Raw genomic sequence first — 14,122 nt, 5'->3', positions numbered from 1 at the left:
CCTCTCCATGTCTACACCTCGAAGACTCAATATTTACTTCATGATAAAATCTTTCAAAAATTCTACTCACAAGTGTTCTTTTTAACATCAGTACAATACTTGCATTGGCTATTTGGAAAGGCTATTTATAAATCACATTTCTATCTTCCCAATTGTCCATGATTGCTTTCCTGAGACTGCCATCTTAAAATAATAATTGATCCTTGTTATGGTTAAAAAACTAAAGAGATTAACATGTCTATTTGAAAATTAGCCCATCTTTACTTCCAAAAATTGTTTCTCAAGATAGATTAGATTGATTTATATATATATAGTCACATATAATATATATAATATATCCACTGTATCTTTGAGTCTAGCTTATTTCAATTTCCTTCCCTTGAATTTTTATAAACCTTGTAAACAACTCAAGTTACCTCAGAGAAAAAAAGGTACTTTTTCAATTATTTTTGGTGTAATCACTGAAACAAAGGCCATTTTCCATACATAAGCCAGTCTTGTACCTGTTATTTGGACAATGGTGTAAAATTACGAGTGCCCATTTTTAAATGGTATAAGCACATAAAAGGTAGAGAATTTTCCTCTGAGTAAATATTAATAAACAACTTAGACTCGGAGGTCATTAGCATGAAATGTCTTCTACCCACTCTGTGAAATGCTGGCTGATTTAGTACTTCCAAAGGCAAGAAATAAAGGAGGTGAAGTGAGCCCCCAGATACATTCTTTCCATTAATAAGTTTGGAAGAGTGCACTCAGTCCCACTTACAGATAGATGTATGTTCACACAGTAAATCAGTTTCAATACAATTTCTCAAAGAAACAAAACAAACAAACAAACAAACAAACGGTTTTGCCATATTTTAGCTTCCCGGAGAACCCAGACAAGTTTGAAAATTTATCATTTCTCTCTCATTGGTACTTACAACGACAAAGATGGAGAGCCCCTCGTTCTCAACCCAGTTCCCCATGGTGACAGAGGTTCAGTGCCTTGTGTCTGCCTTTCTTCTCTGCTCTGCTTCTTCTTCCCATGAGGAAATGAAAACAGCAGGCTTGGGGCAATCAGTTTCCTTTTCTATTATCAGAAATTAGCTAATCATTGGTCAACTGAAAATCTTATTTCCATAAGAACTTTAAATCTTTAAACCACAAAAAAAGCTGCAGAAAAAGGGTCTGTTTTCTACAACTGAGAGACAAATAACAGTCCAATGATGGGATATATTTTACACATGGACTTAACTTTTTGACTAATCAGTTATTAAGTAGCAATTTTTTAAAAAGTCACTCAACTAGCCATGACTTTGTGCTGGATAAAAATCATTAAATACCTTTTGCCAGGCTGAGCAGCATTTTATAGTCTTGTTGAGAAGAATAATAACAATAATGATGGTTGATATTTATAGCATGCTTACATCGTGCCAATTTTCTAAGATACATGTGTGTGCATACACATATATACACATATGCATACATATACAAACATATTTCCATAAGAATTGATACATATCTGTCTGTGTAAACACATACACACATATTAAATTAAGTGTACAAATAAATTCACTTGATTCTAACAATTCAACCCTTATAAAGTAGTTTTTTTAATAAGATTTTTTAATTTTTTATTTAAATTTTGTCAGTTAACAGTGCAATATTGGTTTCTGGAGTAGAATTCAGTGATTCATAAAGATTTTATTTTTAAATACTCTCTACACCCAACATGGGGCTTGAACTCACAACCCCGAGATCAAGGGTCACACCCTACCAACTGAGACAGCCAGGTGCCCTGAAAGTAGTTTTTATTACTATGATTACACTTACAGATGAGGAAATTGAGACCCAGAGTACTTAAGTTCCTTGGCCACCGTCATGCAATTAGGAAATAGTAAAGTTGGGATTTGAAATCCAAGAACTTTGGCTATACTTCTAACCAGATACCAGAAAAAAAAACAAAACAAAAACAAAAACAAAAGGCCTAACTGTGTCAACCTCATCCAAAATCACTTCAAATACAACTACAGGAAATAAAAATATAACAAACATAGCAAAATGTTTGGATGACTATAGCATTCCTAGGAAGACATGACATCCTTTAGGCTAGGTACGTGCACAGGGTCAAAACAGAGGTCCATCAGTTGTGGCCAATGCCAAAAGCCAGATTTCACATTTTTTTTTCCTGACTACTACTCTGTCTTCAGGACATGAAAGAGACAGGAGGGTAGGATGGTAACTCCAGGATGAGATGAAAGCTGACAAATCTCACACTGGTGGTTGTACAACTGCTGCAGTTAATGAAGACGTAAAAGCAGAAATAGCAGGGCCAAGCGGGAGTGAGAGCACCAACGAGAGGAGAAACGTGGACCGTTTGGGTGGTTGTTTATTTCGGAACTACTTGAGACAGCCCACGGAATTAGGACAATTAGTCAAGTAATATTATTTTTCACTTAATATTTAAGGAAAGGTATTAAACTGTGACCTTCTCCATTGCTCTTGGATCATGAGTAACCCACATAAAGGCCAGACGGCTTCATGGCTCCATTCCACACAGAGGTGAGTTCAAAGAAACAGACAATGAAAACGTGCGCCTGTTATCTGCCTCTTTGCTCGGAGATCTACTCCCCACCTTTCCTTGCTCTGCTCCGTTTCAGCGAGAATTGCATTTGCCGGGCTCCTTGGCCCTCCGGCTTCTGGTATGACCAGCCAAATGGGACAATGAGGAGCAGGAGAGAAGCCAGGGTGTTTCTCTCCCCAGCTCTCTGCTTCAAGCAGCATCTCTGAAGTGGCCGCCTTTCCACGAAGCCTCCAGCTCCTACCAGTCAGCCTCTCCCTCTAGAGCTTGAGCTCCTGGGGACCACGGCCCCCGCGGCAGTTCTGGCTCCTGCCAGATGGCCCTGCCTTCTGGGTGTGAGTCTTACCACCTCCTCCCCTGCCCCTGCAACCCAGAGGGCGACAACCACTTCCTGTAGTTGTTCATCTTTCTGTTGCCTCCACTCTGCACTCTCCCATCATTCATGCAGCAAATTCCTAGGATGAAATTCCCTGTGTTAAAATGGAGTGCTTTGGGGGCGCCTGGGTGGTTCAGCCTGTGAAGCGTCTGCCTTCGGCTTCGGTCATGATCCCGGGGTGCTGGGATCGAGCCCCGCATAAGGCTCCCTGCTCCGCGGGGAGTCTGCTTCTCCCTCTCCCTCTGCCCTTCCCTGCCATTACCTCTGCTGTGCTCGCTGGCTCTATCTCTCTGTCAAATAAATTTTAAAAAATTTTTTTTAATAAAATAAATAAAATGTAGTTTGTTTTCCTGCCTGGACTTTGCCTGATACACAAAATATAATTGAGGCATGTACTCATTTTCTCATGTAATTAAAGAAGTGAGGCAAGGAGGAATAAATCAGCTTAAACATCTGCTCTCCCCCTCTCTGCCCTGCTCAGGCTCCTCCACGGGGGTGAGGGGCGGGGGTACTGCAAACTGCAGCTCCATCGAGCTCTGTGAAACTTACCGAAATCTTCTCCTCTCTACTCCTCCCCCCTTCTCCTCCCCAGCCTGCCGCTTCATCTTCCTTTATCCCATGGACATCTTCAAGCCTCTCCCACATTTTCTCATCGACCTCCTGATGCCTGTGCTCTGCTGGGGAGGCAATGCCAAGGAGACCATGAATATTCATATGCTAAGAAATAATGCTCTTTGTTTCACATAAACCTGTTTCTTGACCGTTTTCCAACTCCCTTCCCCTCCCTCCATGAGTTGAGAGAAAATGCAAAAGAGAAAGAATATTTTCCGTGGGTAATCAACCATTCCCTCCCATTGTTTTTATCCCCCCTTTGTAAAAGTAATCACAGGGCTGTGAGTAGTGATTTCTTGAGAGCCTTAAGGACCTCAATCAATTTCACAGCTGGAAGAAGAGAGATCAGTTGCAAAAAAAAGAGTAAAAGCTTTCTTTTATGGAAAGTACCTTCCATTTTGAGAACACTGTTCAAGTAAATTGTGATGCTCGCCGCACTTGGAAAGACAGAGGGCTTGATAAAAAAGCAAAAGGTAATGGTTGACTGGGATTGACTGGACATGGAGAATAAAGAAAATTGAACCTCTGTATCTTCTCCCAGCCACTTTGGCTTCCACAGTTTGCTAAGCTCTTAGTGTCAAGCCAGACTGTGGCGAACAGAAGGCAGTACTCACCTTCCCAGTAGGCAGTCATGAGTAACACCCTCAGATGTAACAGAAATCCTACACACCTCTGGCTGAGAGAAAAGGGGAGATAAGCAGACCCAAGTCTCCAGGAAATTTCCTGACTGTGCATCCCAAGTATAATTCCTTCTTGATTTTCCAAATTAAATTAGCCTCCTAATTTATTCCCAGAAATATGTGTGAAATTGCTGAAGAAAGGGAGGTGTGTTACCACACCAAGATTCCCAATGTGTTTTGTTCCTGGTGATGAGCAGAAATGGATTTCTGTTCCTTTTTTTTTTTTTTTGAGAGAGAGAGAGAGTGACAGCATGGAGGGGGTGGCAGGGGTAGAGGGGCACAGGGTGGAGATGGGCAGAGGGAGACAGAGAGAGAGAGAATCTTAAGCAGGTTGGATGCCCAGTGTGGAGCTAGAGGCAGGGCTCGATTTCACAACCCTGAGATCATGACCTGAGCCAAAATCTGGTGTTTAACCGACTGAGCCACCCAGGCACCTTGACTTCTGTTCCTTTTTTCTCAGCTGTGTATGCTGTTCTTTCAAGAACTGCCATGCTCCCTCTCTGTATGCTTCTATGAGTGATGTGGCCCCACTTTCTTTGCCTAAGGATGACCAGTGAGGGGATTTCATCTCCCTGGACACAGTGTTCGTCCCAGGGGTGGGCTCTAGATCCAAAGAAGGCCATTTAGAGTTCTTTGCCTGAGGAAAGAGTCATTAGGGGCTCTGGAGTACAGAGGGTGAAACTTTTCTATTTTTGTGAATGATGTATGCTGGCTGCTGCCATAGACTGTCTCTACTGTCTTGTGCTAAGAAGTTGCATGAGAATTATGCCGACACAAACAAAATCGAATCAGAAGCTAGGGAAGGGTGGAGAGGTTTGGAGACAGATACGACGACAATGTTTGAATTCTCAGGTCTGATCTTCCTGGGACACTTGGACATCTTAGTTACTCTTATAGCGTGGGTTCTCTAGACTGGAGATTAGCGTTCAGGACTTTTATTAGAGAGTGCCTTTGGAGGTAAACACCTGTGGAAAGGAAGGAAAAATAAGAAAGCAGGGGTGGGCAGAAGGGGAAGTTGAATTATCAGTGTGTGGTCACAGCAAGGCCTCAGCAACCCTGTGGGGAGATCTGAAGCCCGGATGACCCTGAGTGCTCTGCCACAAGATGGCCGTCTTCACTGAAACAATTGGTGCTGAAGGTGCTGACAGCAGGGGAGTAAAGCTTTTGTTCCTGACGTTCGACCTGGTGGCCACATTATAGTATCAAACCCAGTTACATAAGCCATTAATTCCCACCGCTACCACTTCCTGCTTTTAAAAAACAGTGTGAGTTGACTTTCTACCACTTCTACCTAGAAGGGTTCCTACTAAAGCATGGCATAATGAAACCCACTTCTACTCCGTAACCACAGTTTCAAAGGTTAGTGAAAGTTGAATACAGCTGCTAGAAGGGGATTCACATGTTCTAGCCCCTGTTTGAGGGAGAAAATAAGAGACATTTAGTCAGATAGGTAATTGAAGGCATTGAGGACATGATTTCTAACTGGCATTTCATTTAATAGAAAGCTAGTGTGTCTGGTGATGAAGATTTAAATTTTTAACTCTTTAAGTTAAATGTGACTTGCATACATTAATTGATCAGAATAGGAAGAAAATGAGGGAAGCTCACATAGCTTCTCTCACTAATCATTGATCTGAATTTGAAACTTTTCAGTATGCCTCCTATGGTCAATTGGCTATTTTCTTTGTCTTTCTTGAAAAAAATCAATATTTACAGATTTATCTTGGTCTTCATAACAGCTTTGTAAAGCATTTTATACATGCCAAGTGCCTTATGTGATTTACCTCATTAATTTTTCATAAACACCCTGCAGGTATGTAAAATTATCATATCCATTTGTAGTATGATGAATATGGGTCCCCCCCCCCACCAAAGATGTTTAGGCACTTGTAGGTTCACAACCCTCTCTCGAGTGTTCCTGGTGTAATCTGAAACCGGCCCCTGTAGGCAGAGGTCAGGGAAAGGCAGAAGAGGCAGCCACACAGTGTCGGTGTCGTAAGTGGTCATTTTAATAATAGCGAAAGGAACTTACATACGGGGCTTGCCTTGGGTGGTAGCGAGAGGAAGAGGTTCCCACACTTGACCTCCAAATCTTAAAAGTGTATAGAAAGATACCTTAACTGGGCTCACTCACATATACTGTGCAAGTGTTTTCAACATCTCATCACCATCTCAAGGCTCTGTCCTTGGAGCAGCCTCTGGGAGCAGGCAAGGCAACTAGAACCCACAGTCCAAGGACAGAGCAAGGGGTGAGGAGCCCTCGAGTGCCCAGGAACAACTCACGGAGAGACAAGAATACTGTAAATGTGATAAAATACAAATAGTTGATAAATTTGGGTCAAGTACATACTGGATTTCTTTGTAATATCGTGGTCATTCTTCTGCATGCTTGAAATTATTTTAAGATAAAAAGTTTTTTAAAGCCCGACATTCAAAGCTGTCTTCAGTGTGTACAGATTTCTCTGGTGGTTGGGGGCAGAATGCATTTTGGCAAGATGCTGCTCTTTTGCTGGGGAAGACACTTTGATGGGCTTTTTGGTAACTCAAAGGCACTGCTTGGTCTAGGTGTCAGAGGTGTAGTCGGGAAAGAGCTAAACTGCTCAGCACAGTAAAACGAAAGGGTGACATTCTTGCGTGGGGAAACTTACAGTGTTAGGTTTACACTGGAGATTATGAAAGAGAAAGTCTTGGTGGATATAAGTGGTTCTCACCGAGATGATGACTAGGCCCCAGAACAGGACAAAATGTCTGGCCCAAGAGAGAACATGGTCAATGAGGGGCTTTCCTGCTCATGGTGACGATCTTAGAGAACAGGGGCACACAATAATGACGGCTGGCTTTCCCTTTCCTATACTGTAATTCTTTCATGCTGTTTGTGTGATTAACAGCACAACATAGCATCAGCTTGAATTAATGGTCATCCCGGAGGATAAGGCAGATGCTGGCCATGGCTGAAGCAGGCTAGAAGGGGCTGAGGCAGCAGGGAGAAGTCCTGATGAAATGATCAGAGATGACCCCCAGGAACAGCAGGAGACAGCCAGGAGGTTACCAACAGCTGAAAAATCCCCAGAAATAATTTGGGAAAACACACTGGACTTGCAGGCATTCTCTGGGGTTTGGATTGTAGTGATTTGCATATTAAAGAGAAGACGACTGCAGAACCCTGGAGAACTTGATTATATACAGGAAAGCAGCGTTCTTTTGCCACTTATGGAATCACATACAGTAAATGGTAAATATATATATGCATGTTTCAAAGGTTTATTCAAGTCCAAAGGAGAGGGTTGGTGTGCCCACCCCGTACCGCAACAATCATTAAGAGAATTTTCCTGTGTGTGTACTTTCAGACTTTGCTAATTTAGGGACCTTGTGTAAAAAAAAATCAAGCAGATAATAAATACTTTTATTTTATTTTAATGCAGTGAGATTATTAATTTGTGGTCATTTGTGAGATATACCGAAATTCTTTCTTGAGTCTGGGACCTCAGTAATTAAAGAAGTCTACGAAACTCAACCAACAAGGGCTCAAATGAATCATAAGATTTTATTTTCTCACCAACATGGGAAGACATCTGCACGCACTGAACTTGAAACTACAGGCTAAAAATGTGAATATTGCTGTCAGTTCAAGGAAGTGAAGATATTCAGACTGAAGACAGACTTTTATATAAATCAGAGACCACACTCATTTCCCGTTCTAAACCTCCCTGGGTTCAGTGGATTAACAATTTTGAACAAAGGCAGACAGTTTGGTGGAAATGAAACCACAATTTTAAAAACGGATTTGAAGACTAGGAATGACATTTAAAATTTCTTCAATTGCCTTTGAAATTTAAATATCTATATCCATATGTATATAATTGGATAACTCTCAGTCCTGTGAGTGTGATTCAAATTTATAACTATTGATCTGGCTTAATAATGAAACTTGCCCTTAAAAAACAGCAGTGTCCATGGAAATATGGTACACAAATTAATATAGATGTTAAAACTCTCATAAACTATCTAGCAATATGGCCCAATGATAAGCAATGCTTGGGTCTCAGGTGACCGTATAAAACTGTTATCATTAATGAAACAGCTGAAATCAAAGGGGCACCATGAATAATGCAAGCTCAGAGTCAAAATGAGGTACTCCCTGGCTGTATCCACTTCACATTTCTCCAGGGTAATTTAATCTATTAAATATCAGCATTAACAAGCATCGTTTTTGACTACCCCAAAGATTTTCTCAACTTCCTTCTCTGCTGCCTTCCAATACAGAAAATGAAAAAAACAAATACTAGGTCTCCCAAACTTCCCCAAACTCCTTGCAAGTAGCCTTAAAATAAAATTTTTCAGGGGGCAGGGAACAAATCATTACCAGAAAAGCTTTTTTAAAAAGATAAAATAAAAAGAAAGATGTATTTATTTATTTGAGGTGGGGGAGGAGCACAGGGAGAGGGAGAGAGTCTCAAGCAGACTCTGTGCTGTGCACAGAGCCCGACGTGGGGCTTGATCTCATGACCCCAAGACCACCACCTGAGCCGAACCAAGAGTTTGATGCTTAACCAGCTGAGCCACCCAGCACCCCAAAAAGCTTTTTATTTTATTGAAAAACAGTAATAAAGTCAGGGATGAACTCGGGAAAAATGATGGTATTATGGACTGAATTGTGTCCCTCCAAAATTCGTGTTGAAGTCCTAACCCCCAATGCGACTATATTTGGAGACAGAGCCATTAGGGAGGCCATTAAGGTTAAAAGAGTTTGTAAGGGTAGGGCCCTAATCTGATAGGATGGTGTCCTCGTAAAAAGAGGAAGAGACACCAGAGACTTCTTTCTTTCTCTGCATGGGCACAGAGAAGAGGCCACGGGAGGGCAGAGCTAGAAAGCAGCCATCTACAAGCCAGGAAAAGAGGCTTCACTAGAAATCAACCATGATGGCCCCTTGATCTGAGACTTCTAGCCTCGAGAACTGCGACAAGATACATTTCAATTATTCAAGCCATTCGGTCTGGAATGTTTTATTATGGCAGCCTGAGAAGATTAATATAGGCAAGTAAGTAAATCCAGGGGCTTGTCCATGCCCAGAATCATTGGAAAATCTGGGAAAAACAGACAGGATAAACCTTATCTGAACTCTGGAAGATAATGAAAGATTTCTAGCAACGGAGCAAATGCTTAACTAAGAGAACGGCCACTAAAACATAGGAGAGCTTTGTGGCATATTCACTTTCCCTTGTCCAATCCACTTCCCCCGTGTGGCAGTGGTCTTGAGGACAGCAGGCTGCATTCCCTTTGCAGGTACTTGTTTGTAGTGGGACCAGAGCAGACCTTGCTCCTGAGGAAGAGTGTTTGTCTGTTTTGACCTATCCGGGGGTTCCTTGAGGGACATAAGCACTTTGTTTCCCCTAAATCGGAGCTCTTTCAAGGTGAAGTGCCTAAGCAAAGGTCCTCCCTCAAAGACATTGGAAGGAAATCCACTGTCATCTGGGGCAAAAACATAAGACTCAGGGCAAACAATAGATACACTGACAGCCTGGCAGAAGAAGCTGGAGTGTGAGATTCTTTGGGGAATAAGGGTTTTGATAACCTGCTGTGTAGACTGGGGAAACTAGAAGGCCATGCATGCACGCATCCAGGGCAGGATACATGCTCAGAAAAGACCTAAGAAAACCATAAGCTTCCACCTCTGGCTGATCTTTAGGCTGTGAGCAAGTAGGAAGTGAAGGCTAAGGGTTGAAGGACCACCTTGACACAGAGCCAATCTTAAAGGACCTGGAGAGTATATTTTTCTCTCTCTCTCCCTCCCTCCCTTCCTCCATCCCTTCCCTCCCTCTCCCTCCCTTCCTTCCTTCCTTCCTTTTTTTCTTTCTTTTTCAATTTGGCTTCAGGTATTTAAGGAAAACTCGGTCAAATAACTAGCTGACCACTGTGTTAAAGGAAAGAGAAGTTATATACCACTCATGGCAAAGAATACATTCTTTACAAAGGCAGTTTAGGAAAGTCACTAAACAAACGACTGTGACCCGAAGCAAGCAACAAATCCTGGAATAAGGGAGAATCTAAGTCACCATACCATAATTTTCAAAATATCCAGTTTTCAACGAAAAATTACAAGGCACGCACAGAAACAAGAAGGTATGAAAAAAGTATGGCCCAGATGAATAGATAAAGAAAACGTATTCATCCATAAAAAAAGAAAGAAATCTTACAACTTGCAACAACATGGATGAACCTGGAAGGCATTATGCTAAGTGAAATAAACCAGACACAGAAAGACCAATACTGTCTAATCTTACTTATACGTGAAATCACAAAAAGTCTAACTCACAGAAAGAGTAAAATGGTGGTTGCCAGAGACTAGGGGTTGGGAGAAATCAGAAGATGTAGGTCAAAGGGTACAAACTTCCAGATGTAAGATGAGTAAATTCTGGGGATCTAATGTGAAGCACAGTGACTGTAGTTAATGATACTGTGTTGTATGCTTGAAAGTTGCTACAAAACTAGATCTTTAATGTTCTCACCGCAAAAAAGAAACGTTAGTTATGTGAAGTGATGGAGGTGTTAACTAACTTTATCATAGTAATCATTTGGCAATATATACGTGTCTCAAATCATCATGTTGTATACCTTAAACTTACACGATGGTATTTGTCAATTATTTCTCAATAAAGCTACGGAAAAGGAAAGATAAGGTCATACAGGTGTGGGATGGATGCTTCATCCAATATGACTGGTGTCCTTATAAACAAAGTATGTGAAGACATGAGGGGAGAAGTGTTAACAGCTGCAAACCAAGGAATGCCAAGAATTGCCAGCTAGGAAGAGGCAAGGAAGGATTCTCCTCCAGGTTTCAGAGGGAGCAGGGACTTGCTGACAACTTGTTTTGGGAATTCTACCTTCCAGAGCGGTGAGACAATACATTCTTGTTGTTTAAACCACTCAATCTGTGGCATTTTGTGATGGAAGTTCTAAGAAACTAATATGTGCCTCCTGTAGAGAAAACAACACGCTCAAAGGCCCAGAGGCAACAGAGAACGTGGCCCAGTCAAGGATCTGCAGACAGCTCGATGTATTTGAAATTAACAGAGAGGGGAGGGGAATGTAAAAAAACGAGGCTGGTAGATGAATGAGCTGGGGCCAGATTATGCAGGAGTTTATAATTTATCCTAAAGATAAAGACAGGACACACTGAAAGGTTTAAGAAGGGGAATAAGATGATCCGATTCACGTCTTAGAAGAGAACTATGACTTCAATAAGAAATGGATTGGGAAGGAGCCCTGTAGACACAAATAAAAGTTAGGAGGCTCCAGAATTTGTCTTGGTGAGTGTGCAAATTGGAAATATCCCAAACTTAGTGGCTTAAAACAGCATCCAGTATTATTTCTTGCAAGTATGTGGATCAGTTGACAGATGACTAATCGAGTGGGCGAGTGGGGAGTCAGCTGATCTAGACTGGGTTTGGCTGGCCTTGACTCCACACCCTGTGGTTTTAACCCTTCACCTAGGGAGTGGGAAAATATGGGCACATCCTTCTCCTAGAGATGGAAGAGGTGCAGGAGAGCAAGCCCAAGCAGAAAAGTGCTCTTTCAAGCCTCTGTTAGCGTCATGCCTGCCAACATCCCATCGGGCAAAGCACATGGTTGAGCTCAATATCAAAGGGCAGAAAAATACATTCCCTCCCTTCTTGAGAGGAACTGTAAAGTCACATTACAAAGGGCGTGCACATAGGGAGGGGTGAGGAATGGAGGCTATTAATGCAACCCACCTGTCATGTGGGAAACCATTTTAAGGTAATAGTGGCCTCCAAGTACCCTACTAGCCAAACTGTCCCAGAGATCACAGAAAAGACCCACAGACCACATGAAAAGGCTTGATTGACATAGTTTATCAGACAAACTTTAAAACACACAGCAAATGGCAAGGGGAAAGAGATGAGGTAGGTTTACACATTGTGCACAGGGTGCAAGCAAGCAGAAGGCCCACACTTCCTGAATCCTGGAATAGGCAGTGGGCATACATCCTGTCTGTCTGTCTCTTGCTGTGTCAGCCTGCCCTGCTGATGGTGTCGTTGTGAGCACTAGACTTGAGGTTTGAGTCAGGGGTCCACAGACAGAAAGTGCCTAGGACCAATGGCACACACTTCCTCTGAGAGATGGGACCAGGCAGGTGTCACGAGTGGGTGGCCAACGTTAACACGTCACAAATATGGAACCCCTCATCATCCGCATGTAACACAGTATGCCTCAAGTACCTCACATGTATTTACCATCTATACCATGGCTACTAGTGTTTCCTTGTTCTTTCCATTCTTTTCTACCTAGGTTTATACACATATCCATACTTACTTTACTTATCTCACATGTCTTCCAGGTTAATAACTTACTCATTGTTTTGGACAGAATCTTGTCACCCCCAAATTCATATGTTGCAGCTCCTAGCCCCTGTGTGAGTGTATTTGGAGATAGGACTTTTAGGAGATACTTAAGGTTAAATGAGATCATGCAAGTGGGACCCTAATCTGATAGGATTCGTGTCCTTGTAAAAAGAGGAAGAGAAAGGGAGCTCTCTTTTTCTACACACATACACACGCACACGCGTGCACACACATGCACGCACCCCAAGGAAAGGCCACGTGAAGACACAGCAAGAAGGCAGCCATCTACAAGCCAGGTAGAGAGACCTTAACAGAATTCAATCATCCCGGCACCCTGATCTCACACTTTCAGTTCCCTGAACCGTGAGAGAATAAATTTCTATTAGTAAAGCCACCCACTCTATGGTATTTTGTTATGGCAGCCCGAGCTGACTCAGACACTGATCTCTGCTTAACACATTGTATGAGTTTCACCTGTCCCGTTTGTTTTCTTGTCTTCTACAGCAGAATTGGATATTCTCAAACAATACAGCAAACAGACACTATTACCACTGTGAGAGACGGTAGTGATGTGAATTAGACCTGAATAGACTAGGGAGAACGGCAACGGAGAGAAATGGGAAGTTCAGAAGCAATATTGACAGGATTTGTTGACTGAGGAATTAGTTGGATGAGACTGAGGAACAGGAAGGAGTCAAGTCTGATCTCTGGTTTCGGGTTTGGGCAGCTGGGTTAACAGTAATGCCACGTGGGGAAAATGGCCAGGAAGAAAACTATTATGCAGAGAAGGGTAATGAATTCAGTTTTGTAGAGGATTGAATTTAGGTGGGTTGGGAAGGAGAAATTTCCAAGGGGACCCATTGGCTGGTTAGTTGGATGTATAAATGTGGAACTCATTAATGAGGTCTGGCTGGAGACAGGTGTGAGTGTCAAATATAAGTAGAAAGTAAACAAGGCCATAGGAAAATACAGCAGTAAGAAAGAAGGAGGCCTAGGGCAGATATTCCCTGGAGACTTTGGTTTGAAGGCTAGCAGAAGAGGATGAGTCTGAAATGGAGAAGAGGAAAAGCAGTCAGAGAAGACAGGGCAAACCTGCAACTGTGGGGCTTGGCAGCCGCTAGAGTTTCAGGTACTAGTCATTGGATGCCAAGGATTAGGTATAATACAGACCAGTGAGTGACCCCAGATTTAGCAACAAGTGTAAGTTATCAGTGACCTCAGTAAGAGGTTTCAGTAAAGAGCATGACCAGTAGACAGAGGTGATCCCAGGGGAGCCAGATGTTAACGGGCTCAGATGAAAGATCGGAGTCACCTCAAAATGGCTGGCTTTGATAGGGAAGAGAGAGCATGGCTGGAATCAGGAAGAAATGCGGACACCAGAGAGATTTGGTTTTCATTTTGTTTTTAATTAAGAGCTCGTAAGTGTTGTTGAGAACGAGCTAGGACAACGGGAAGGAGCTACACATGGAGGATCATTGATAGAACAAGGTTCCTGAGTACTTGGAAGGAAGGAAATGGAAGGAGCCTTAG

At 42.4% G+C, this 14,122-nt stretch overlaps 1 protein-coding gene across 1 annotated transcript in view; it reads right to left on the bottom strand.

Annotated features, from left to right (window-relative positions):
- LOC100468223 (cytochrome b-245 heavy chain) overlaps window positions 1-1,080 on the bottom strand; it is a 34,651-nt gene extending 33,571 nt beyond the window's left edge. Inside the window, exon 1 of the mRNA XM_002913478.4 lies at window positions 924-1,080. Within this exon, the coding sequence (XP_002913524.1) occupies window positions 924-968 (45 nt within the window). The 5' untranslated portion in view covers window positions 969-1,080. The remainder of the gene's footprint in view (window positions 1-923) is intronic.
- Between the last annotated feature and the right edge of the window lie 13,042 nt (window positions 1,081-14,122).

This window comes from Ailuropoda melanoleuca, chromosome X, assembly GCF_002007445.2.
Source record: "Ailuropoda melanoleuca isolate Jingjing chromosome X, ASM200744v2, whole genome shotgun sequence".
Taxonomy (NCBI): domain Eukaryota; kingdom Metazoa; phylum Chordata; class Mammalia; order Carnivora; family Ursidae; genus Ailuropoda; species Ailuropoda melanoleuca.
The sequence above is the reverse complement of the archived record's forward strand: the minus strand, read 5'-3'. Positions and strand labels throughout refer to the sequence as shown.